Consider the following 20910-nt stretch of genomic DNA (forward strand, 5'->3'; position numbering starts at 1 on the left):
ACATATAAAATCAAAATCAAAAAGCAGATCACATACTTCCAACATACAATGGCACAGACTATACATTACTGTTCCAAAACATAGAGAAGGAAACATAATGATGAAATAAGGAACCAAAACAAGACTGAAAACCAGCTGGGTGATACTCCAAACTGTGTATCTCCATGTCTAATGTCAAAGCACTCTATAGATCTCCACCTCCCTTCAGCTTTGTTGACTGCAACCTACTTCTTTGGGCTGTTTCCACTCCCTGCTAGTAGTTCTCCTCAGCAGATTTCCTACAACTTCCGCATCTTCAACACCTTGGGATCTTCAAGGCAATTCAGGCTTCAACTTCACAGCTTCATACAATGGCCTGTCCTGGCCTCCATTCAGGGACATGCTTGACACATTCCTGGCCTCAGCAAGTTTCCTTAGTCATGAAGGAAGATTCCATAATGCCTTTCTTGTATCGTTGACTCTAAAGTCAGAACCACATGACCGAAGCTGCCAAGTTCTTCTGCTTGCTAGGCTTGAAACATGGTCCCCTCGTTCAATTACATCTTCACCATCTTAAAGTCTTTAATTGTTTTTCTAATCCATATTTCTCTAAAAACATTGTTTGTCCTATCATCATGACTGGAAGCATGGTGGCATACATGCAGACATGGTGCTGGAGAGGTAGCACAGAATTCTATGCCTGGATCTTCAGGCAGCATGAAAGTGCCAGAAAGAAACATTAGAACTGACTTGATTATTTGCAACCTCAAAGCCTGCCCCCAGTGACTCACTTCCTCCAACAAAGCCACACCTACTTCAACAAGGCCACACCTTCTAATAGTGCTATTCTTTATGAGCCTATGAGGGTCATTTTCATCCAAACCACCACAGTTAGGATTCCAAGGGTAATTTGAGGTGTAAGCGTTAGCTGTGATCTTAGAGATAATGTTGCATATCTGCTGATTGCTGTCTATAAAGACAGAATGAACACTCTCTTATGTGCCATTGGCCACAGACATCTATGAAACACTGATAGTAGGTTAATATCCTCTCTTATACCTTAAATGCTGAATCAAAATTATAGCTCTGCTTTTACAATTTAGTAGTTATTTTATTGCCTTAAACCCAGTTGTGCTGTTAAAGTAAATGTTTTGTGCTTCAGATACCATTCATACATATTAAATATTCATAGTATTGATAGAGCACTGGATCTGCTTATTTGCTTATTGGCTGTGTTTGATTTTGCTATATTTTATAGCTTTAATGAATCAAATATCAACTCAAAACCAGATTTGATGATACACAATTTTATTAAAATATTAAATTATTATTCCTGAATTTGTTAAAGAGAACAGTCTTAATTCACAAATTATAAATTAGCTATTAAAAATTGGCTATTTTTCTCCTCAGAACTTAAGATATCCCACGAAGGTTTACTTTCTGATGAATAAATTTTATTACCAGTTATTGTGGAACTATTCTTCCAAAACTCAGATATTAAGAGAGAACAATAGATCACTGTAAAAATAAAAATTGACACATCAAAGACAATTGATTATACAATTGAATAAGCAATAATCATATATTAAATAAAAAATTAACTTTAAAATATGCAATGTCCTTAGAAAGCACTAATAGGAAAAAGGAAAAAGAAATAATTTTAATATTTTGCTGTGAGGCCTAGCAAATGAAAGATAGGTTTGAAATTATGTTCTTTATGTCAATTTCAAGAAATTTCCACAGTGCTCTAGCTGTAACCATGATTATTTTCCATAGAGTAAAGAGGGAAAGGGAGAAAACAAAAAGAGAAAAACCCACCCAAATGAAAGATGAGGAAAGATCTGTCAGTAAAAATTAGGTAGAGACTAGGGGAAAATGCAGCCTGTGTGCTAGCACACATCTGCGTTCAAAATTTCTCCAACGAAAAGGAAGGCATATTCATATACACAGAATAATTACATGAAGGCATTAGTGGAGAGAAAAAACAAATTCCTGAAAGACGAAAGGCAGATGGAAAGAGCAACTGAAAGGATTTAAAGTGAAGAAGGAACCAAGAAGAGAGCAGGGTTGTGGGCCAGTTTCACAATGGTTTTGCAACGACATGGAGACAGAAATAATTGATCACTCTAAAAGTTTCTGAGAACAGAAGTTTAACACAGTGGAGGGGGTATACCACAGGAAGGGAACTTTTCTCTCCTGGCAGGAAGCTTATCTCCGGGAAAGGGGAGGGGACTACGACTACAGCACCAGCTGATGGAATCCCAGGTGGCAGTGCAGCCGCCTCCAAGAGGGGAAGGCAGAAGGACCCACTAGTCCACCAGGCAAGACACCACCAGAGCTCCCATTGCCTGCCCCGCCACCTTTCAGACAGCCCTGACGGGCAGACGAGCGGGCAGGCGGCCGGTTCCTCTCTGTGAGCTCTGGCGAGCACTGCCTAGTCTGGGCGCCTTCGCCTCGAACTTTTAACAGAGGCAGCAGCAAGGTGTCCGATCCCCGCGTGCGGAGCCCTGGACCACAGGACGCCCTACGAGACTAGTTCCTAGGTGGGCGCCAGGCAGGGGCCGTGTGGGAGGAGACGGGCCTGGGAGGGGACTGGCCGGCGGGAGAAACTGAGTAGCAGTGGGCAAGTGGCCCACACGGGGAGGAGGACCCGGGCGGCTTTAGGAGCCAGGCATAGATTCGGGAATGACCTCGGAGGAGCCCAGAGGTGAGTATCAGGAAGCGGCTGGGGTCTGCAGCCAGGGCTGTGAGCCCCAGGCTGGGGCGCTCAGGGCACCAAGAAAGACAAGGTGGAGGGGGAAAGGCGCTTTGGTGTACTTCTCTCCTCCTCCAAACATGTTAACGCCAGGGCCCCAGGGGGCCTGGGATCAGGCTGCTGAGACTAAGTGGCCAGTTCTGGTGACACTGAATTCCTAATCCTGCTGGTTATCCGCTGCCCCGCTGGGGCTCAGGGAAGCTAGGGATGCACAGCACAACAGCAGGTGCCCAGCCAGGTTTGTCCTCAGGCTTCTTGGGGGCAGTTAAAGACCAGCGCCAGTGCTGAGGGTTCCAAACAGAAGATGTTGGCCATTTGGCACCTTAGCTAACTGTCTCTTCCTTTTTCCCCTCCTCAGACATGGAACCCGGACCCAGTACCCTGGATAGCAGGACCCAAGTGACTGAACAGCAGCCCAGCAGGCCTAGAGGTGGGCAGGAGGATCATAACACCAACCGGGCTGCAGATGCCATCAACGCAAACGCTGCCCAGGGAAGGCCAATCAACAGATCCTCATCCCCAGCCCAAAATAACATCGTGGGCCGCAGAATTTCTCACGAGTGGAAGGAAGACAATGGGCGCATCACCCATTGGAAGGGAACTGTTCTGGATCAGATTTCTATAAAACCCTCTCTCTATCTGGTAAAATATGATGGTGTTGACTGTGTCTATGGGTTGGAACTTCATAGAGACAAGAGGGTAATTTCCCTTAAACTTCTCTCTGACAAGGTAGACACATCCCAAGTCCCTGATCCCATCCTTGCTGATACAATCATTGGCAAAGCAGTGGAGCACATGTTTGAGGGGGAGCATGGCTGTAAGGACGAATGGAGGGGGATGGTCCTGGCCCAAGCGCCTATCTTAAAGTCCTGGTTTTATATTACCTATGAAAAAGACCCAATCTTATACATGTACCAGCTTTTGGATGATTTTAAAGAGGGAGACCTCCGTATCATACCAGAGATCAATGAGGTTCCTCCACCAGACTTGGACCTGGAACTTATGGATGGTCTTATAGGTAAACACGTGGAGTATGCCAAAGAGGATGGCTCCAAAAGAGTTGGCATGGTGATTCACCAAGTTGAAGCCAGGCCCTCTGTATATTTCATAAAATTTGAGGATGATTTCCACATCTATGTCTATGACCTCGTGAAAAAGATGTGAATTGTTTGCCAAAGTTATGTGACAACTGTTGAAATAAAGTTGTGCTTCGTACACAATGCAGAGGCTGCTGTTTCTGACTGTGTTGGCAGCTCACCATAGGCTTAGCTGTTGGTTGTCCTGACAAATGCACATTTCTGTGGGTATGGCATGTTGTCTGTGAGCACTGTGCCTTGTGGAAAAGACTGGGTGTGTTTGGTGGGTGGAGCAGGGAAAGATGGAACAGCTGTCAATTCAGCCTGTGAGAGAAGAGAGCTCGTATCATAATCAGTCATCTAAAAATGGAATGGGACTTAGCTGGTCTGGTCTTGGGGGGAGGAGGAGAAGGAACTGGAGATGGGCTGTGGAGGAGGGGGCAGGAGGAGGTGACTGCCTAGGGAGAGGTGGAGGGGAGCCAGAATGAGAGAGAGGCCAGAATGAGGGGAGGGACAGAGTGAAGGAAGAAACATGGGTTGGGAAGGGAAGGAGGAAAACAGAGGGAAGCCTTCTGGCACCTTCTGGCTCTCAGGAAACCAGAAGGGACTCGGTAGAAGAAAACAGAACAATGTAAAAGAGGTACACAGTAAGGGTACTCAAGTCTGCTCAACAGGGAGGACCCTGAGGGGAGAGAGGCTCTGGGACTTGGGAGGCCAGGAGGATCCATGCCTAGGAGATAGAGACACTTAAAGAAGGTAACTGTGGGAGGAGCAATTCCAGGAAGAATGGCCTTCTGAGGCATCCACACTCTTCTGTCTGGCTGTCCATGGCAGCAATGGTTACCTCGCAAACAAAGCACAAGCATTGGAGGGTCACTGAAGGAAGGGAACCAAAAGTCAGATTTGTACCTGCCTATCAGACTCATCTGGTTTCAGAGAATCTGACACAATCTGAAGCCTAAGCAAACTAGTGAGAGTTCCAGGCTACCTCTGGGCCAAGGGCAAGTACTTTCTTTGGGAAAATGGATCCTTGTTGAATCCAGGAATAGCAGTCCTGTGTCACCGTCCTTCCTCTTGCTGGAAGAGTCCTTGCCTTCCTGGGGGGAGGGGACATCTGATGGCTGTGCCTCATGTCTCCATGGTATGGAGAGAACTTGGCAGCCCATGCTCTGTCACAGCTGCCTGAAGCCACAGGTGGCTCCATTCGGTGACCAGGCAAAGGGAAACCGCCCTTCCTTAGGCATCCCATTCCAGTTAGATTCCCAGCAAAGCCTGTAGCAACTGATACCTTCTAGGTTCCCTAGGTTCCTCCTAACCAAACTAGCTCCCCCTTCCTTCTAAAACTCAGAGACGGCCCTGGTGGAGAGGGGTTGTGTGCACCTCTCTTTTGGGAGAGGGTGGTATAACCCCCAAGGGATTGGGTAGGGCTGGGAATTATGGCTTTGCCCAAGTAATTCCTTTGGCTGTACACTGCCACGTGGAAGGGCTGTGGTTTGTGGAAAGAGGAATTGGCAATGGCAGTAAAGTGCCTCACAACTGTGGAGTCCTGAACATGGGTCCGTGCCCTCCTCTTCTGCTCTCTCTTGTCATTCCCCATCTTTCTGAAGTCCCTCTGAGAGCACTGTGTGTGTTCGGCCTCCTCTTTCAGCCATTGCCTCCAAAGAGAAGAGTGCTTCTGGTTCCTGCTGCTGAGGTCTTCCTAAGGATACACATGGAGGAATCCAGGATTTCCCAGACACTGAAAGAAGGTGTCAGAGACAGAGAAAGGTAGTAGGCAGAATCAAGGAGATGCCATGTAGCTGCCAAGGAAGAGGTCTGGCCATCACCAGTAAGCCAAGACCATGCAGAGATACACAGATTAATAGAAATGGGTTAATAACCAAAAAAGAGCTAGCCAGCAAGAAGCCTAAGCTATCAGCCAAACAGTTTATAGTTAATATAAGCTTCTGTGTGTTTATTTGGTACTGAACAGCTACAGGACTGGGTAAGACAGAAACTTCTGCCAACAGGGCCATTTGTCAGTGCCATATAAACCTTTGAGTAGGTTGGGTTTTCTTTAGTGAAATACTTTGACTATAACGGCTCTGTTAGGCATGGATGCCCTAAATCTCTAGCTACCAGACTCAGTGGAGGCAAAGGCTATTGGAGCCATGTGGAAGTTGCACCACATTCACAGTGATAATCAACGTAACTTTAGACAGTTATAGACACATTAAATGTCACGTCCACATCAGAATGCATGCTACAGGTACTAAGAACTGCTGCCTGTATTTTTGCCCCATGAGAGGAGTGATTGTGGAACATTGTTTATAGCTTTCTTGTCTCTTCTTGGTTGTTTCAACACAAAGAAAACAGAAGGTCAGGAAGGGAAAGGAAAAAAATCAAATCCTTTTTATAATAATCAATGAAGACAGTTGTACTAAGAAGAAATGTTTTTACTGTTCTAAGCCCCATCAAATCTCTAACAGGAGCTGGAGCCTTGTAGCAGATTGTCAATTTCATTCCTGCTATGGACTGAGCTGTTGCAGGTATTATGACTGTAAGCCCATTATAGAAATTGATGGCACATAAAACACTGTTTTGATCATTTACTATGCCTTCCTTTTTATACTATTGCCACCTTTGAATTAAGATATGCTTTTATTCGCAGAACAAAACTAATATGACTCAATAGGCCTTGATTTTAATGGCCCTGGTGGAAGTATGCTTGAAAGAAAAAGTGTTTGTTGTCCCTTCCAGGGAAATTCAACCCCAGGCTCTATTATCTACGAAACTACTGACTAGGTGAAAGTTATTGATTCACAACGTTTGGACTAAATACTTGAGTCTGGTTCATTGATGTCTAGTATGAAATGAAACCTGAGGGTGTCCATTGGTTTGTTGTGTATGTTAAATCTCACTGGGATAATGTATGTAGAGTCAAAAGCATTTTGAGAACTGAGTGTTCTCAAGTAGCTGTAACTTAAGACCATTTTCACAGGTCTGGGTCATACTCTACTAGATCAGAGGTTCTCAACCTGTGGGTCATGACCCATGGGAGCTGAATGACCAGTTCCCAGGGATGCATATCAGATATCCTGAATATCAGATATTTACATTATGATTCATAACAGTAGCAAAATTACTGTCATGAAGTAGCAATGAAAATCAATTTATGGTTGGAGATTACCACTACAAGGGTAAGTGTATTAAAGGGTCACAGCACTAGAAAGGTTGCAAATCGCTGCACTAAATGAAGTTTATTATACTTGGCTGACTCATAGAATATTGGAACTGGACTAGTTATTGGGTCTGCCATTTGGGATTGAAAAATCTAGAAAAAGAAAAAAAGCTCTGCCTCTGTTACCACCAAAACTGAGTTATTTATGTATGTGATCACCACACTAATAAAACATTTTCTGATGAGACTAAAATAAAGCCCCAGAATTAGCATGTACTATCTAAATTTTTAGAATTTGTGGCTGGATACATCACTATACTGTACATGACAACACACTGTCAAGATAGATATCAAATTATACAGTTCTACTCCTGTTTACTGCTAGATGCCAGACTTATTAATCTTTCCAAACTCTGTCTACAAGTGAGAGTTGAATTGCCATCCCGCATGAGGAATTTCCTCTCTCACAATTACCAAGACATCAACCATACTATATTTGATTTTATCTCTTCTAGTGCTTGCTGGTTGTGTCTTACCACTAAAATGTTTCAGATCAGTGTTGTTGATCCAATCTACTGAATCAACTCTGGATACAATACCAGGATCATTGACGCTAACATAGTCATGAATATATATTTTGATGCCATTTTCCAAAGTTGTAGCTTTCTCTTGCTATGTGATGAAACATCATGATCAGAGTAACACATAGAAAAAATTGTTTATTTGAGCTTATGATTCAAGAGGTTGAATAGTGCCATGATGCTGAAGTGGAGGTAATAGGCAGCAGGCAATTGAAGCAGCAGCTGAAAGCTCATGTCTTGAATTGCAAAAAATGAAAACAAAAACAAACAAACAAACAAACAAAAAAAACAAACCCAGAGATCACACTGGAAGCAGCACAATTCTTCTAGCAAGACCACACCTTTTAAGTCTACTAACTAAGGACCCAATATTCAAGTGCTTGAGACTTGAGGGAAACCTTTAACAACCGCATTGTTATATAAATACCACATGTATATCCTGTACCATTACATGTTGGAAGTGTGTGTCTGCTTTTTGATTTTGATTTTGCAGGATATTACAGTTAAGAGACTGCCTGAGCAGATCTGTGTGAGTTCAAGACCACTCTGGTCTACAATAGCTAGTTCCAGGACAGCCTCCAAAGCCACAGAGAAACCCTGTCTCAAAAAATCAAACAAAAATAAAAACAAAAACAAAAAGAGACTGCCTGAGGCAGGGCTGTGGTGGTTCATGCCTTTAATCCCAGCACTTGGGAGGCAGAGGCAGGAAGATCCCTGAGTTCAAGGCCAGCCTGGTCTACAGAGTGAGTTCCAGGACAGCCAGGACTACACAGAGAAACTCTTGGAAGTTTAGTTTTATGGCTACAAAAACTGAAATTTAAAAAAAGAGAGAGATTGCATCAATCTCAGAAAAGACTTTGAATAATCACCATTTTCACATTACAGGTTTTTTAGACATTTGAGTTGCTTAACTATTTTATTATTTTGGTAATATATGAAGATACATATAAATGTTTTATACACACATGTTGCCATTGATTATAGTTAAAATTAGTTGAATTTTTTGTGTATTTACAAAGTACGTCCTGTCATTTGCTATTAGATATTATATACACTGCAATGGAAGTATTCTCAATTTTCTGGGATATTTGATGGGTTTCTTCAGATAAACCTTCAAGGAAAATGGTACATAACAGTTTTATGTTTTATTTCCCAGACTGAGTGTACATGCTAATTAAATGCCCAGTGGATAATGTATGCATTGCAGCTAGGATGGAAAAATATTCTGGCAATTGGGAGCCACGGAAAACCACCAAGTCAGCCCTGCTGCAGGGAAATGTTTCCCAAATGTAACAACTCTGCTCTGCCCAGGCTCTGTCTCTGCTCTGGTGAAAGAAGGTCTCACCCAAACCTCATTCAAGAGATTTACTGGGGGAGGAATCCAAGAGTGCAGCTGCCTCTGCCAGGGTGGGAAAAGGCAGCTGCCACCTGGACAGGCACTGGGCTTATACAGGGCTTCTTAGGGGGTAGAATGTTTCTAGGGTGGAGATTTTCAGGGTGAGAATTGGTCAGATTTCAATCCCTGAGTTTAGACAAGCTCAGATTGGCTAGATTTCGTGCTCAGGGATTGGTTGGTGTTCTTTCTCAGGGAATGGTTGGTGTTCCTGCTCAGGGAATGGTTGGTGTTCCTTCTCAAGGAATGGTTGATGTTCCTGTTCAGGGAATGGTTGGTTTCATGCTCTGTTGGTCAGGGGCAGATTTGACTCAGGTTTCAGGGCTAAAGTATGTTTCTTTCACTGGCTCCTTTTAACATTTTGGTTCTAGTTTCAGGTCCAGGGTATGTTTCTTTCACTGGCTCTGCTTTCAGGGCCAAAGTGTGTTTCTTTGACTCTGGTTTCAGAGTCAGTGTGTATTTCTTTAGCTGACCCCCTTTCCATACAGATAATGAGAAAATTATCCAAAAAATTATAATTCTTTTGTTTTAATTTCACCTGCCTTGAAATACTCTACAGAATTTATGTTAGAATTGCTGAGAGTTAAGAAATGGATTTTTGGTAATGTACCAATGGATAGTTAATACAAAGGTTGTAGCATATAAAAATATATTTGACTGTTCAAATGGTTGTGTGTACCAAATCAGACTTGCACTTGTACCCTGTATGAGTAAATTAGAAGAACGAGTACACAGAAAATGTTTAAAGTGCATTGCCTACATTACACCCTGTTCTCCACATTTTGAGCTAACGTGATAGAGTTAAAAATGGAAAAGGATATTTGTTAGCTTCCATCACAGCAACAGCAGCCTGCCTCTGCTGACAAAGCAGTTATGTCATCATCTACTGCTAGGTGCTTTTCTGCCATTAGCTATGTGACATGTAAACCCTTTAAAAGACACCACCAGGCATAACTTGCCCTCACTACATCTCTTTACATCTCTTGTCTCTCGTCTAGCTTGCCTCTTACTCCCCTGTTTGTCTCTTCTTTCCTCTCTTGCTTCTCAAATTCCTCTTGTCTGTCTGCCCCTCTCAAGTCCCCACTCTGACATGGTCTTTCACTCTTCTACCCCCCACTCCCAGTACACTTCTTGTACTAGCTCTCTTGTATGTGGCACATGCCAGATGCCTCCAATAGCCTTTGCCTCCACTGAGTCTGGTAGCTAGAGATTTAGGGCATCCATGCCTAACAGAGCCGTTATAGTCAAAGTATTTCACTAAAGAAAACCCAACCTACTCAAAGGTTTATATGGCACTGACAAAGGGTCCTGTTGGCAGAAGTTTCTGTCCCACCCAATCCTGTAGCTGTTCAGTACCAAATAAACACACAGAAGCTTATATTAACTATAAACTGTTTGGCTGATGGCTTAGGCTTCTTGCTGGCTAGCTCTTTTTTGGTTATTAACCCATTTCTATTAATCTGTGTATCTCTGCATGGTCTTGGCTTACTGGTGATGGCCAGACCTCTTCCTTGGCAGCTACATGGCATCTCCTTGATTCTGCCTACTACCTTTCTCTGTCCCTGTTTGGATTTTCCACCTGGCAAAATCCCGACTTTCCATTGGCTGAAACAGCTTTATTCATAAACCAATAAGAAAACATATATTCACAAAATACAGAAGGACATCCCCCATCAGGACCCAAGGCTCCCAATCATATGTGGTTTCCCCCAGACAACTACTGTGATTAAGTGAAGAAAAGGATAGAATCAGAGGACATCCAGGACAAACTGATCTGGACCTTAAAAGTACCTGACAATAACTTTTGTCTCTGTATGGTACAGTGAGGATTTATGTCTTATCAGACTGAGCTACACATATTTTTAACAGCAGTTATAATTTTAAAATATGAGGTAAAGTCCTAATTGCTCACAGCATATAGTTTAGCTTTAAATAAAATAGGTATTCATTCAGCAGCCATAGCTAAATATTACCAGTAAGAATGTTAAAATTTCTTATTTTTATTGTGGGATACAGGGGTACTCTGTGTTGTCCAGCCCTGGCTGTCCTGGAACTCACTCTGTAGACCAGGATGGCATCGAACTCACAGAGATCCACCTGCCTTTACTGTCAAAGTGCTAGGATTAAAGTTGTATGGCCCCAAGCCTGGCTGAATGTTAAATTTTTACCTTCCAATGATCTTGGTTGAAATGGCAGAAAATTTATTATGGATATTAATCGTAACTTGGTGTCTTAGTTAAGGCTTCTATTGCTGTGAAGAAGCACCATGACCACAGCAACTCTTATAAGGGAAAAACATTTAATTGAGGTGGCGGCCATTATCATCATGGTGGGGAGCATGGCAATATGCAGGCAGACATGCTGCTGGCTACATCTTGATCATAAGGCAACAGTAAGTAGTGGGTTGAGGAAGTGGGCATGGCTTGCTCATACAGGAGACCTCAAAGCCAGACAGTGACATATTTCCTCCACTAAGACCACATCTACTCCAATAAAGCCAAACCTCCTAATATTGCCACTCCCCATGAGGTTATGGGGGCCAACTCCATTCACATTACCACACTTGGGGTACCAAGATAGGATCTTTAATCTTCTCACAGACTTTAGACCCTAGGGTTAGCAGACTGTTCACGAAGGTCATACTGCTCTAGAGAATTTATATTCAATTGGATCAGCTTTTCATTCCTCCATGGGTACATTGCCAGCATGGAATGCTCAGCTGGGTAAGTAAGCATCTAAATACTAATGAGTGACTCATCCCTAGTGCACACAGGATTGTATTTGACATAAAACCTCACTGAGCCGGCCAAGAATCCTAAAAGCCAATGAAAAAGAATTACCTTTGAGTAATTGTTATCTCCAAGAATACCCGAGGTCTACTATGGCACAGGTTTCTCGTGTGTAGCATGCATTCTCATCTACTCACAACTTGGAATTGGTACGTTTGATGTTTGTGCTTCAGTTTTCAAGAGCTTAGAGAAGATTATCTGGAGGTCCCACAGTGTGCCTGCTATAATATAACACGGATCATGTTATACTTCTGCTTTGCAACTATCTCTCCCTCTCAGTCAAGGTAAAGGAAAATTCCATTGTAGAGGTTGTAACCTGCAGGGCTTTAGGCTCTTGGATGCCCCTGTGACTTCTCTGGGATCACTTCCCACAGTTCTCTACCTCCCTCCATCAGCTCCAACCATGCTGCCTTCCTGGCTGCTTCTCCTCACTCATGCCAGGTCTTCTCTGGCCACTGAGCTTTAGCAACTGTCATCCCTCTACCTGGAATGCACATTCTCCTTGACTGATGCTAAAGGGCCACTCTCACTACCTTCATGTTTTCATTCCAAACCTAGAGGCTCCACGAGGCCTTTCCCAGCCACTGTGTTTCTTTCTGAAAAGAGCATTCTCCCTGGAAATTCATTTCCTCACAACCAGCCTTGGTGTGCCTTCTCTTATCACTTATCAGTATGAAAATGCTTCATATTGACTTAGGCACTACCTGGCCACTACACATCCCTGCACTACAAAGAAAGCTCCATGACGATAAGATCTGTTCATCTGCTGTGTCCAGAACAGTGCCCAGCAGAGCCCACCCAAAGTGTTTATGGAACCAAGGTAAAACAAATGAACGGAGAATCTGTGGGATCAAGTGTGTGAAATCAGACCAGTATCCCTGGGTCTGGCCCTAAAGCTACAAATGCAGCTCCCACCAGGGCATGGGCTTGCATTTTTTCAGTGAGGCAGGGCAACTGGAAGCATGGCCAAGTGAAACCTTTCCAAGGTCAAAATGATACAAACCCTTGCTCACACCAGGATGCTTGTATCCTTGTGGGGACGTGGGTCCTATTCCAAGGTGTTTATGTGATATGAACTTACCAAAAGTCTAATTGGATGCAGAACACAACAGAAAGAGAATGATCAAAGAAAACATGGAGTTAGCAGAAATGGTCCCTGGAGGACCCCCTGGTGCTGGCTAGCAAAACCATATGATGGAGGAAGGAAAAGTAAACCTGCCTGGTGAGGTGTGCTTGTCTTGTGTCATTCTTGGGGAAGTGAGCCTACAGAGTCAATACTTGCTAGGTGGTTAGCATCAAGGAGATTTGACACCTTCTTTCAGTGTCTGGGAAATCCTGGATTCCTCCATGTGTATCCTTAGGAAGACCTCAGCAGCAGGAACCAGAAGCACTCTTCTCTTTGGAGGCAATGGCTGAAAGAGGAGGCCGAACACACACAGTGCTCTCAGAGGGACTTCAGAAAGATGGGGAATGACAAGAGAGAGCAGAAGAGGAGGGCACGGACCCATGTTCAGGACTCCACAGTTGTGAGGCACTTTACTGCCATTGCCAATTCCTCTTTCCACAAACCACAGCCCTTCCACGTGGCAGTGTACAGCCAAAGGAATTACTTGGGCAAAGCCATAATTCCCAGCCCTACCCAATCCCTTGGGGGTTATACCACCCTCTCCCAAAAGAGAGGTGCACACAACCCCTCTCCACCAGGGCTGTCTCTGAGTTTTAGAAGGAAGGGGGAGCTAGTTTGGTTAGAGGAACCTAGGGAACCTAGAAGGTATCAGTTGCTACAGGCTTTGCTGGGAATCTAACTGGAATGGGATGCCTAAGGAAGGGCGGTTTCCCTTTGCCTGGTCACCGAATGGAGCCACCTGTGGCTTCAGGCAGCTGTGACAGAGCATGGGCTGCCAAGTTCTCTCCATACCATGGAGACATGAGGCACAGCCATCAGATGTCCCCTCCCCCTAGGAAGGCAAGGACTCTTCCAGCAAGAGGAAGGACGGTGACACAGGACTGCTATTCCTGGATTCAACAAGGATCCATTTTCCCAAAGAAAGTACTTGCCCTTGGCCCAGAGGTAGCCTGGAACTCTCACTAGTTTGCTTAGGCTTCAGATTGTGTCAGATTCTCTGAAACCAGATGAGTCTGATAGGCAGGTACAAATCTGACTTTTGGTTCCATTATCCCAGTAGTCCCTTCCTTCAGTGACCCTCCAATGCTTGTGCTTTGTTTGCGAGGTAACCATTGCTGCCATGGACAGCCAGACAGAAGAGTGTGGATGCCTCAGAAGGCCATTCTTCCTGGAATTGCTCCTCCCACAGTTACCTTCTTTAAGTGTCTCTATCTCCTAGGCATGGATCCTCCTGGCCTCCCAAGTCCCAGAGCCTCTCTCCCCTCAGGGTCCTCCCTGTTGAGCAGACTTGAGTACCCTTACTGTGTACCTCTTTTACATTGTTCTGTTTTCTTCTACCGAGTCCCTTCTGGTTTCCTGAGAGCCAGAAGGTGCCAGAAGGCTTCCCTCTGTTTTCCCTCCTTCCCTTCCCAACCCATGTTTCTTCCTTCACTCTGTCCCTCCCCTCATTCTGGCCTCTCTCTCATTCTGGCTCCCCTCCACCTCTCCCTAGGCAGTCACCTCCTCCTGCCCCCTCCTCCACAGCCCATCTCCAGTTCCTTCTCCTCCTCCCCCCAAGACCAGACCAGCTAAGTCCCATTCCATTTTTAGATGACTGATTATGATACGAGCTCTCTTCTCTCACAGGCTGAATTGACAGCTGTTCCATCTTTCCCTGCTCCACCCACCAAACACACCCAGTCTTTTCCACAAGGCACAGTGCTCACAGACAACATGCCATACCCACAGAAATGTGCATTTGTCAGGACAACCAACAGCTAAGCCTATGGTGAGCTGCCAACACAGTCAGAAACAGCAGCCTCTGCATTGTGTACGAAGCACAACTTTATTTCAACAGTTGTCACATAACTTTGGCAAACAATTCACATCTTTTTCACGAGGTCATAGACATAGATGTGGAAATCATCCTCAAATTTTATGAAATATACAGATGGCCTGGCTTCTACCTGATGGATCACAACGCCAACTCTTTTAGAGCCATCCTGGTTGGCGTATTCTACACTTTTCCCAATAAGGTCATCCCTCACTTCCATGTCTACATCTGGTGGAACAATCTCATCCATATCTGGGATGATACGTAGGTCTCCCTCTCTAAAATCATCCAATAGCTCGTACATGTATAATATTGGGTCTTTTTCATAGGTAATATAAAACCAGCTCTTGAAGACTGGGGCTTGGGAAAGGACCATACCCTTCCATTGTTTCCGAAGCCCGAGTTCCCCCTCGAAAATGTGTTCCACAGACCTGCCGATGATAGTATTAGCGAGGATGGGATCGGGAACTTGGGCTGAATCTACCTTCTCAGGATAAACCTGAAGGGCCAAAATTCTGTCATCTCTGGTGAGTTCTAATCCATATACACAGTCAACCCCATCATATTTCACCAGATAAAGAAAGGGGTTGATAGCAACTTGTTCGAGGACTGTTCCTCTCCAAAATGTGATCATCCCACCATTTTCCCTCCAATGATGGGAAATTCTGCAGCCCACGATGTTATTTTGGGCTGGAGATGGTGGTCTGTTTGGCCTTCCCTGGGCAGCGTTTGCGTTGATGGCACTTGCAGCCCCGTTGGTGTTATGATCCTCCTGCCCATCTCTAGGCCTGCTGGGCTGCTGTTCAATAACCTGGGCCCTGCTATCCAGGTTACTCGGTCCGGGTTCCATGTCTGAGGAGGGGAAAAAGGAAGAGACAGTTAGCTAAGGGGCCAAATGGCCAACATCTTCTGTTTGGAAGCTTCAGCACTGGCGCTGGTCCTTAACCGCCCCCAAGAAGCCTGAGGACAAACCTGGCTGGGCACCTGCTGTTGTGCTGTGCATCCCTAGCTTCCCTAAGCCCCAGCGGGGCAGCGGATAACCAGCAGGATTAGGAATTCAGTGTCACCAGAACTGGCCACTTAGTCTCAGCAACCTGAGCCCAGGCCCCCTGGGGCCCTGGCGTTAACATGTTTGGAGGAGGAGAGAAGTGCACCAAAGCGCCTTTCCCCCTTCACCTTGTCTTTCTTAGTGCCCTGAGCGTCCCAGCCTGGGGCTCACAGCCCTGGCTGCAGACCCCAGCCGCTTCCTGATACTCACCTCTGGGCTCCTCCGAGGTCATTCCCGAATCTATGCCTGGCTCCTAAAGCCGCCCGGGTCCTCCTCCCCGTGTGGGCCACTTGCCCACTGCTACTCAGTTTCTCCCGCCGGCCCATCCCCTCCCAGGCCCGTCTCCTCCCACACGGCCCCTGCTTGACGCCCACCTAGGAACTAGTCTCGTAGGGCGTCCTGTGTCTTTGTAAGGTCCAGTTTATACCGCGTTTCCTTCCAAAAACGCAGGACCACTAACTTGCTCCAGAATTGCTTCTAAGTTTAGCTCAATGAACTATAGTAGGATTTCTGGTGATTAGATAAAAGTCAGCATTCCTCAGGAACTAGTGGAACTGGTTTGTCAGCCAAAAGGAGTCATTCCCATTGTGTCTGCCTGGAGGGTTAAATGGCTTGCTACTGACACATACCTCTGACTGCATATCAAAGCCCTTGCTGGCCTACTCCTTCTGTCCCTTTTCACACATATTTGTTAAACCCCTTAAAGCCCAGGCTTAGATCCTGGCCCTCCTGTTTTGCTCCTCTGTCCTAAACTCCCAGGTTGCTCCAGATCATGGGCTTCCCTACCACACAGCTCCTTATTTTCCTTATAACCCGCATGATTTTTCCATGCCCTGCATTAGACCTTGGCTTATGTCTAGTCTATTTCATTTTCTCGTTACTCTGGTTTCTGCCAGATGCCTCTGGGTGTTCTTTTTCTCTTAGCTACAATAAAAACCTTCCATCCTTAGCCTGGAGCATCCACCTAAGTAGTCCCTTTACTGTGCCCCTAGCTTACACTGTCAAATTCATATATAAACTCAAAATTCACAAAGTTTGGTCATAAATACGTTTCGGTAACAGATAATTTTGTGAACACATTGTGTGCATATTTATAAATATACATTAATATACACTGATAATGATTTTTGTCTATGATGATGTGGATATCCAGTGTTCCCAACTTGCAGCTCAGTTCAGTTACATTAGGCACAGACATAATTCTTTGTATAGCATACTGACATACACACCTGTTTACATGTTTTGAATTTCCTTTCTTTTTTTTTTCTTTTTCTAGACAGGGTTTCTCTGTGTAACCTGGGCTGTTCTGGAACTCTGTCTATAGACAAGGCTGGCCTTGAACTCATATAGATCTGTCTGCTTCTGCCTCCCCAATGGTGGGACTAAAGGCATGTGCCACCACCTCATGGCTGCTCAGTGTTTCTTTAAAACAGTATGTATGTATACATTAGATCTGAATACCTGTTTTGAAAAAAAACTACCTTGTTTTACCTGTAAGTTATGTTCATTGTGATTTCAATTTATAAATAAATTGGTTAGTTCCTCATACATTGTTATGGGTGTGATTCATTTTTCTGCCCTTTCTATGTATGTACATTTTGTGGTACACAGAGTATAATTCTGGAAATAATATTAGATGTTGTATAAGCGTGCTTTCTATTACATTTCAGTAAAACAAAATAAGATTTGTTTTTCAACTAATGGATTTTTTTTTTGTTTGAAGTATCTGACAAATGCCACAGGTATTAATCTAGGTACTCAGTGTTAAGGACTGAATTATTTTCCCATCAAGTCATATTTTAATCTGAGCACACAGACCCTAAGAATGTGACTTGTTATGGAGATAGGGCCTTTGTACAGGTAATTAAGGCAAATTCAATCAGATATATCTGTTCTAACCCTATATAATTGGAGTTCTTATAAGAAATTAGAATACAGGGACACTCAGATTAGGTCATCCAAAGTCAGAAGTGGAGACCAACACTTAACATCCAAGAGAAATGCCCTGAAAAAAGATAAACCCTTTATTAAGACTTAGGAAGTTCCCAATTTTGAGAGAAGTTATTTGTTGTTTAAGCCACTAAGTCTATGCTACTTTGTCAAAGCAGCCCTGGCATGCAAATACACTGTTATGCCGCCAAAAGCCAAATTTTCCTCTGATTTCTATTTTGTGTTGTCACTTTCACCTAGAAACTTAGAGCCATCTAAAAGTTTAGCAGACAAATGCTTTCTCATTCACAGATACTGGGACAAATAGTCAGTTCATCGTAACATCTTAATAAAAATGTTCTTTCAAAATTATTTTGTATTATTACAGGTCATTTGCCTCCCATTGTAATACAGCCTCTCCCAATTTTGTGCCAAGTTATTTTAGATCCATTTTATACGCTGATTTAAGAACTAAGCACATTTAGGTAATAATGTAGTTTCATTTAGTTAATATGTTTATCACAAGAAAAATCCCACTCTAAATTTGGAGGCAATCAACCCACACAAATTGTCTAGGTATTAAACAACAAAAAGGATCGATACGGGGGCTATTGAGGTCATTGATGATATTCATAGCATCTCTGAGTTATTGTTTTAAAAGATAATTGAAATTTTCCTATTATTCTTGCCAAATTGTTTCTCTTGTGCCATTCCTAACAATTTACTTATTTAAAACTTTTTAATGCCTCATTTTCAAGCTATTGTTGTACTTATAAGATTTGTGGTGATGTGTCCTTTTGGGCAGTTCACTTTTGAAGGTCTTCAGAGAATTGGATCAGCTCTATTTATCACTATATTTATACATTCACAATTTTGAGTTGTCAAACCTCATAAAGGTAACCACTAGAGAGACACTAAGTGTTCAGGACATCAAAGTTCATATTGGGTTTAGAAGCTCAGACAGATCTCCTGTGCTGAAAATGCTTTGGAACTTTTAGTACAAACTTATTCTGGAATAACTGATGAGTATTAGCATACATACCATTTTACCAATGGCATAAAGCCTTTGATTTTATGTTATAAAGTATTTCTTCTACCACCATCACAGCTAAAAAAACTATTCATTGCCCAATGATGGCCTCTTAGACACTGACCACAAAAGGACCCATTTCCCAATTTTTTGCACTTATCCCCCTTTTTACATTCACCAAACCATATAGGTTTTAAGGTCAATCAATTATCCTCATGCTCACTTTTCTTGCTCTTCTTTATCTCTTTCTCTAACTAACTGACATCATCTTGCTATCTTTGTTCTTTGGTTCCCACTATCCACAATTATATGCCTATTATCATTCTTTGAAACAGTTATTGTACCTCTGCCAGGCCAGAATCCTCAGAATTCTATAGCAGTTCCTTTATGTTCCACTATCTAAATTGGCCATACATCTGTTGATAGAATTTAGCAACATTCTACAGACTAAGCATATATGATAGTATTGCGTGGATTTGTAATATAAACTTAATCTGGAACCAAGCACAAGAATTGTAGTATTAACTTAATCTGGAACAAAACATCTATGTTTTTTTGGTTACTAGTCTAGCCTTTCCATTCTAAAGCACAGTTATCAGGAGACATAGTTAAAATGATTTTAAGAATGGAGTAAAGGGAATGTTACTGAAAGTATCCCTGATATTGTCCCATTACATCATACAAAACCCGTCACATTAATTAGTTTGTTGTACTGGAAAGTAAGGACCCAAGATCACCATGCTTGGTTCCTGGTGATCTGCCTCAAGAGTGTTGTGATCAGCCAGCTCAGAAGCACAATGACAGAAAGATAATGTGTTTGTGGAGGTTCTCACTGTGTGTGTACAACTCCTTGCAAGGCCACTTCTCTCCATGAAGCTATATGACAGTCTCTATTAGTCAATGTTCTATTGCTGAGAAGAGTTATGATAACCATAACAATTGGAGCTCCCTTACAGTTTCAGAGATTCAGTGCATTATCCTCATAGCAGGGAACAGGGTAGCCTGTAGGCAGATGTGGTAGCTGAGAGTTCTATATCTGGATCTGAAGGCATGAGGAAGAGAGAGAGCCACTAGGCCTGGCTTGGGCTTCTTAAACCCCAAACAACATATTTCCTTCAATAAAGCCATACCAATCCCAACAAGGCCATACCTACTTGCAAAGACTGCCATTACCTAAGCATTCTGATGTAAAAGCCTATGGAGGCCATTCTTATTTAAGCCGCTACATAAACTGTCTATTTTAGTATTGTGGAATCATTACCATATCTGTAGCTCATCGCTGACAAAAACTTCATTATGTAATACATAACGGCACATAATAAATATGTTGTTGTTGATTTATCTTTAGTGTGCAATAGAACACCAGACTTTTTCATTGAGTTTTGTACATCTATATAGTGGCCTTTGGTCATTTTCACAATCCATTCCCTTCTCTGATTCTCCTTCTTCCACTAGAATCTCTCTCGAGTGCCCCACCTATTTTCATGAATTATTTTTGTTTGCAGCCAAACAGTTTCTTATACAAACATGGGTTGGGGGGCAACTTAATGGGGCAAGGATAATATACCAGTGGCTACACCACTAAAGAAAATGACAATCCCTTTCTATAAAAACAGTTAACTGCTAAAATGGACAGGGAGGGGTGGGGGCATCTTGGTCCCTTCTCCATCCATGAGGAAACATTAATGCATCTGGCCTTGTATAGATCTTGTGAAGAACAAGTGAGTTCATGAGTGCAATGTTTTCCTGGTGCCTAGAAAACAGAGTTTTGCTCTATATTGTCCCATTCTCTCACCTTCTTCCATTTTCTAGTGTTCCTTGATCCTTAGAAGGGAAGGTATAAGTTGAACACTCCACTGTCGACTACTGGCATAATAAGGTAGGAGGAATACACTAGAAGAATACACAAAGGAAACACTTTAAGATATTAATATAAGTAATAAAACCAACAAAGTCAAATGTCATTAAATTGAACTAATGTATATCTGGACAGCTAATGGAATAATCAATACAATGAAGAGACCAATACAGAGTGCAATAAAAACATCTATTAGGGCCGGGCATTGGTGACCCACACCTTTAATCCCAGCACTCAGGAGGCAGATGCAGGTGGATCTCTGTGAGTTTGAGACCAGCCTGGTCTGCAAGAGCTAGTTCCAGGACAGCCTCCAAAGCCACAGAGAAGCCCTGTCTCGAACCCCCCCCTCCAAAAAAAATCTATCAGGAAATAA

At 43.3% G+C, this 20910-nt stretch overlaps 2 protein-coding genes across 2 annotated transcripts; one reads left to right on the top strand and one right to left on the bottom strand.

Annotated features, from left to right (window-relative positions):
• Positions 1 to 2664: 2664 nt before the first annotated feature.
• On the top strand, positions 2665 to 3898 carry LOC100755607 (spindlin-2). Its single transcript, XM_027431998.2, has 2 exons — positions 2665 to 2686; positions 3093 to 3898. The coding sequence occupies exons 1-2, from the start codon at positions 2665 to 2667 to the stop codon at positions 3896 to 3898; spliced, it is 828 nt and encodes a 275-aa protein (XP_027287799.2).
• A 10800-nt stretch (positions 3899 to 14698) lies between these two features.
• On the bottom strand, positions 14699 to 15952 carry LOC103159663 (spindlin-2). The gene is made up of 2 exons (XM_035449760.1): positions 15931 to 15952; positions 14699 to 15524 (listed from the first exon to the last, which is right to left on the bottom strand). The coding sequence occupies exons 1-2, from the start codon at positions 15950 to 15952 to the stop codon at positions 14722 to 14724; spliced, it is 825 nt and encodes a 274-aa protein (XP_035305651.1). The 3' UTR covers positions 14699 to 14721.
• Positions 15953 to 20910: the final 4958 nt, after the last annotated feature.

Source organism: Cricetulus griseus, chromosome X, assembly GCF_003668045.3.
Source record: "Cricetulus griseus strain 17A/GY chromosome X, alternate assembly CriGri-PICRH-1.0, whole genome shotgun sequence".
Lineage (NCBI taxonomy): Eukaryota > Metazoa > Chordata > Mammalia > Rodentia > Cricetidae > Cricetulus > Cricetulus griseus.

Bases quoted from the DNA above. Each gene is read 5' to 3' on its own strand.
- LOC100755607 (XM_027431998.2), top strand. From the start codon at position 2,665: ATGACCTCGGAGGAGCCCAGAG. The intron at 2,687-3,092 runs GTGAGTATCAGG...TCCCCTCCTCAG, and splicing joins GACCTCGGAGGAGCCCAGAG to ACATGGAACCCGGACCCAGT.
- LOC103159663 (XM_035449760.1), bottom strand. From the start codon at position 15,952: ATGACCTCGGAGGAGCCCAGAG. The intron at 15,525-15,930 runs GTGAGTATCAGG...TCCCCTCCTCAG, and splicing joins GACCTCGGAGGAGCCCAGAG to ACATGGAACCCGGACCGAGT.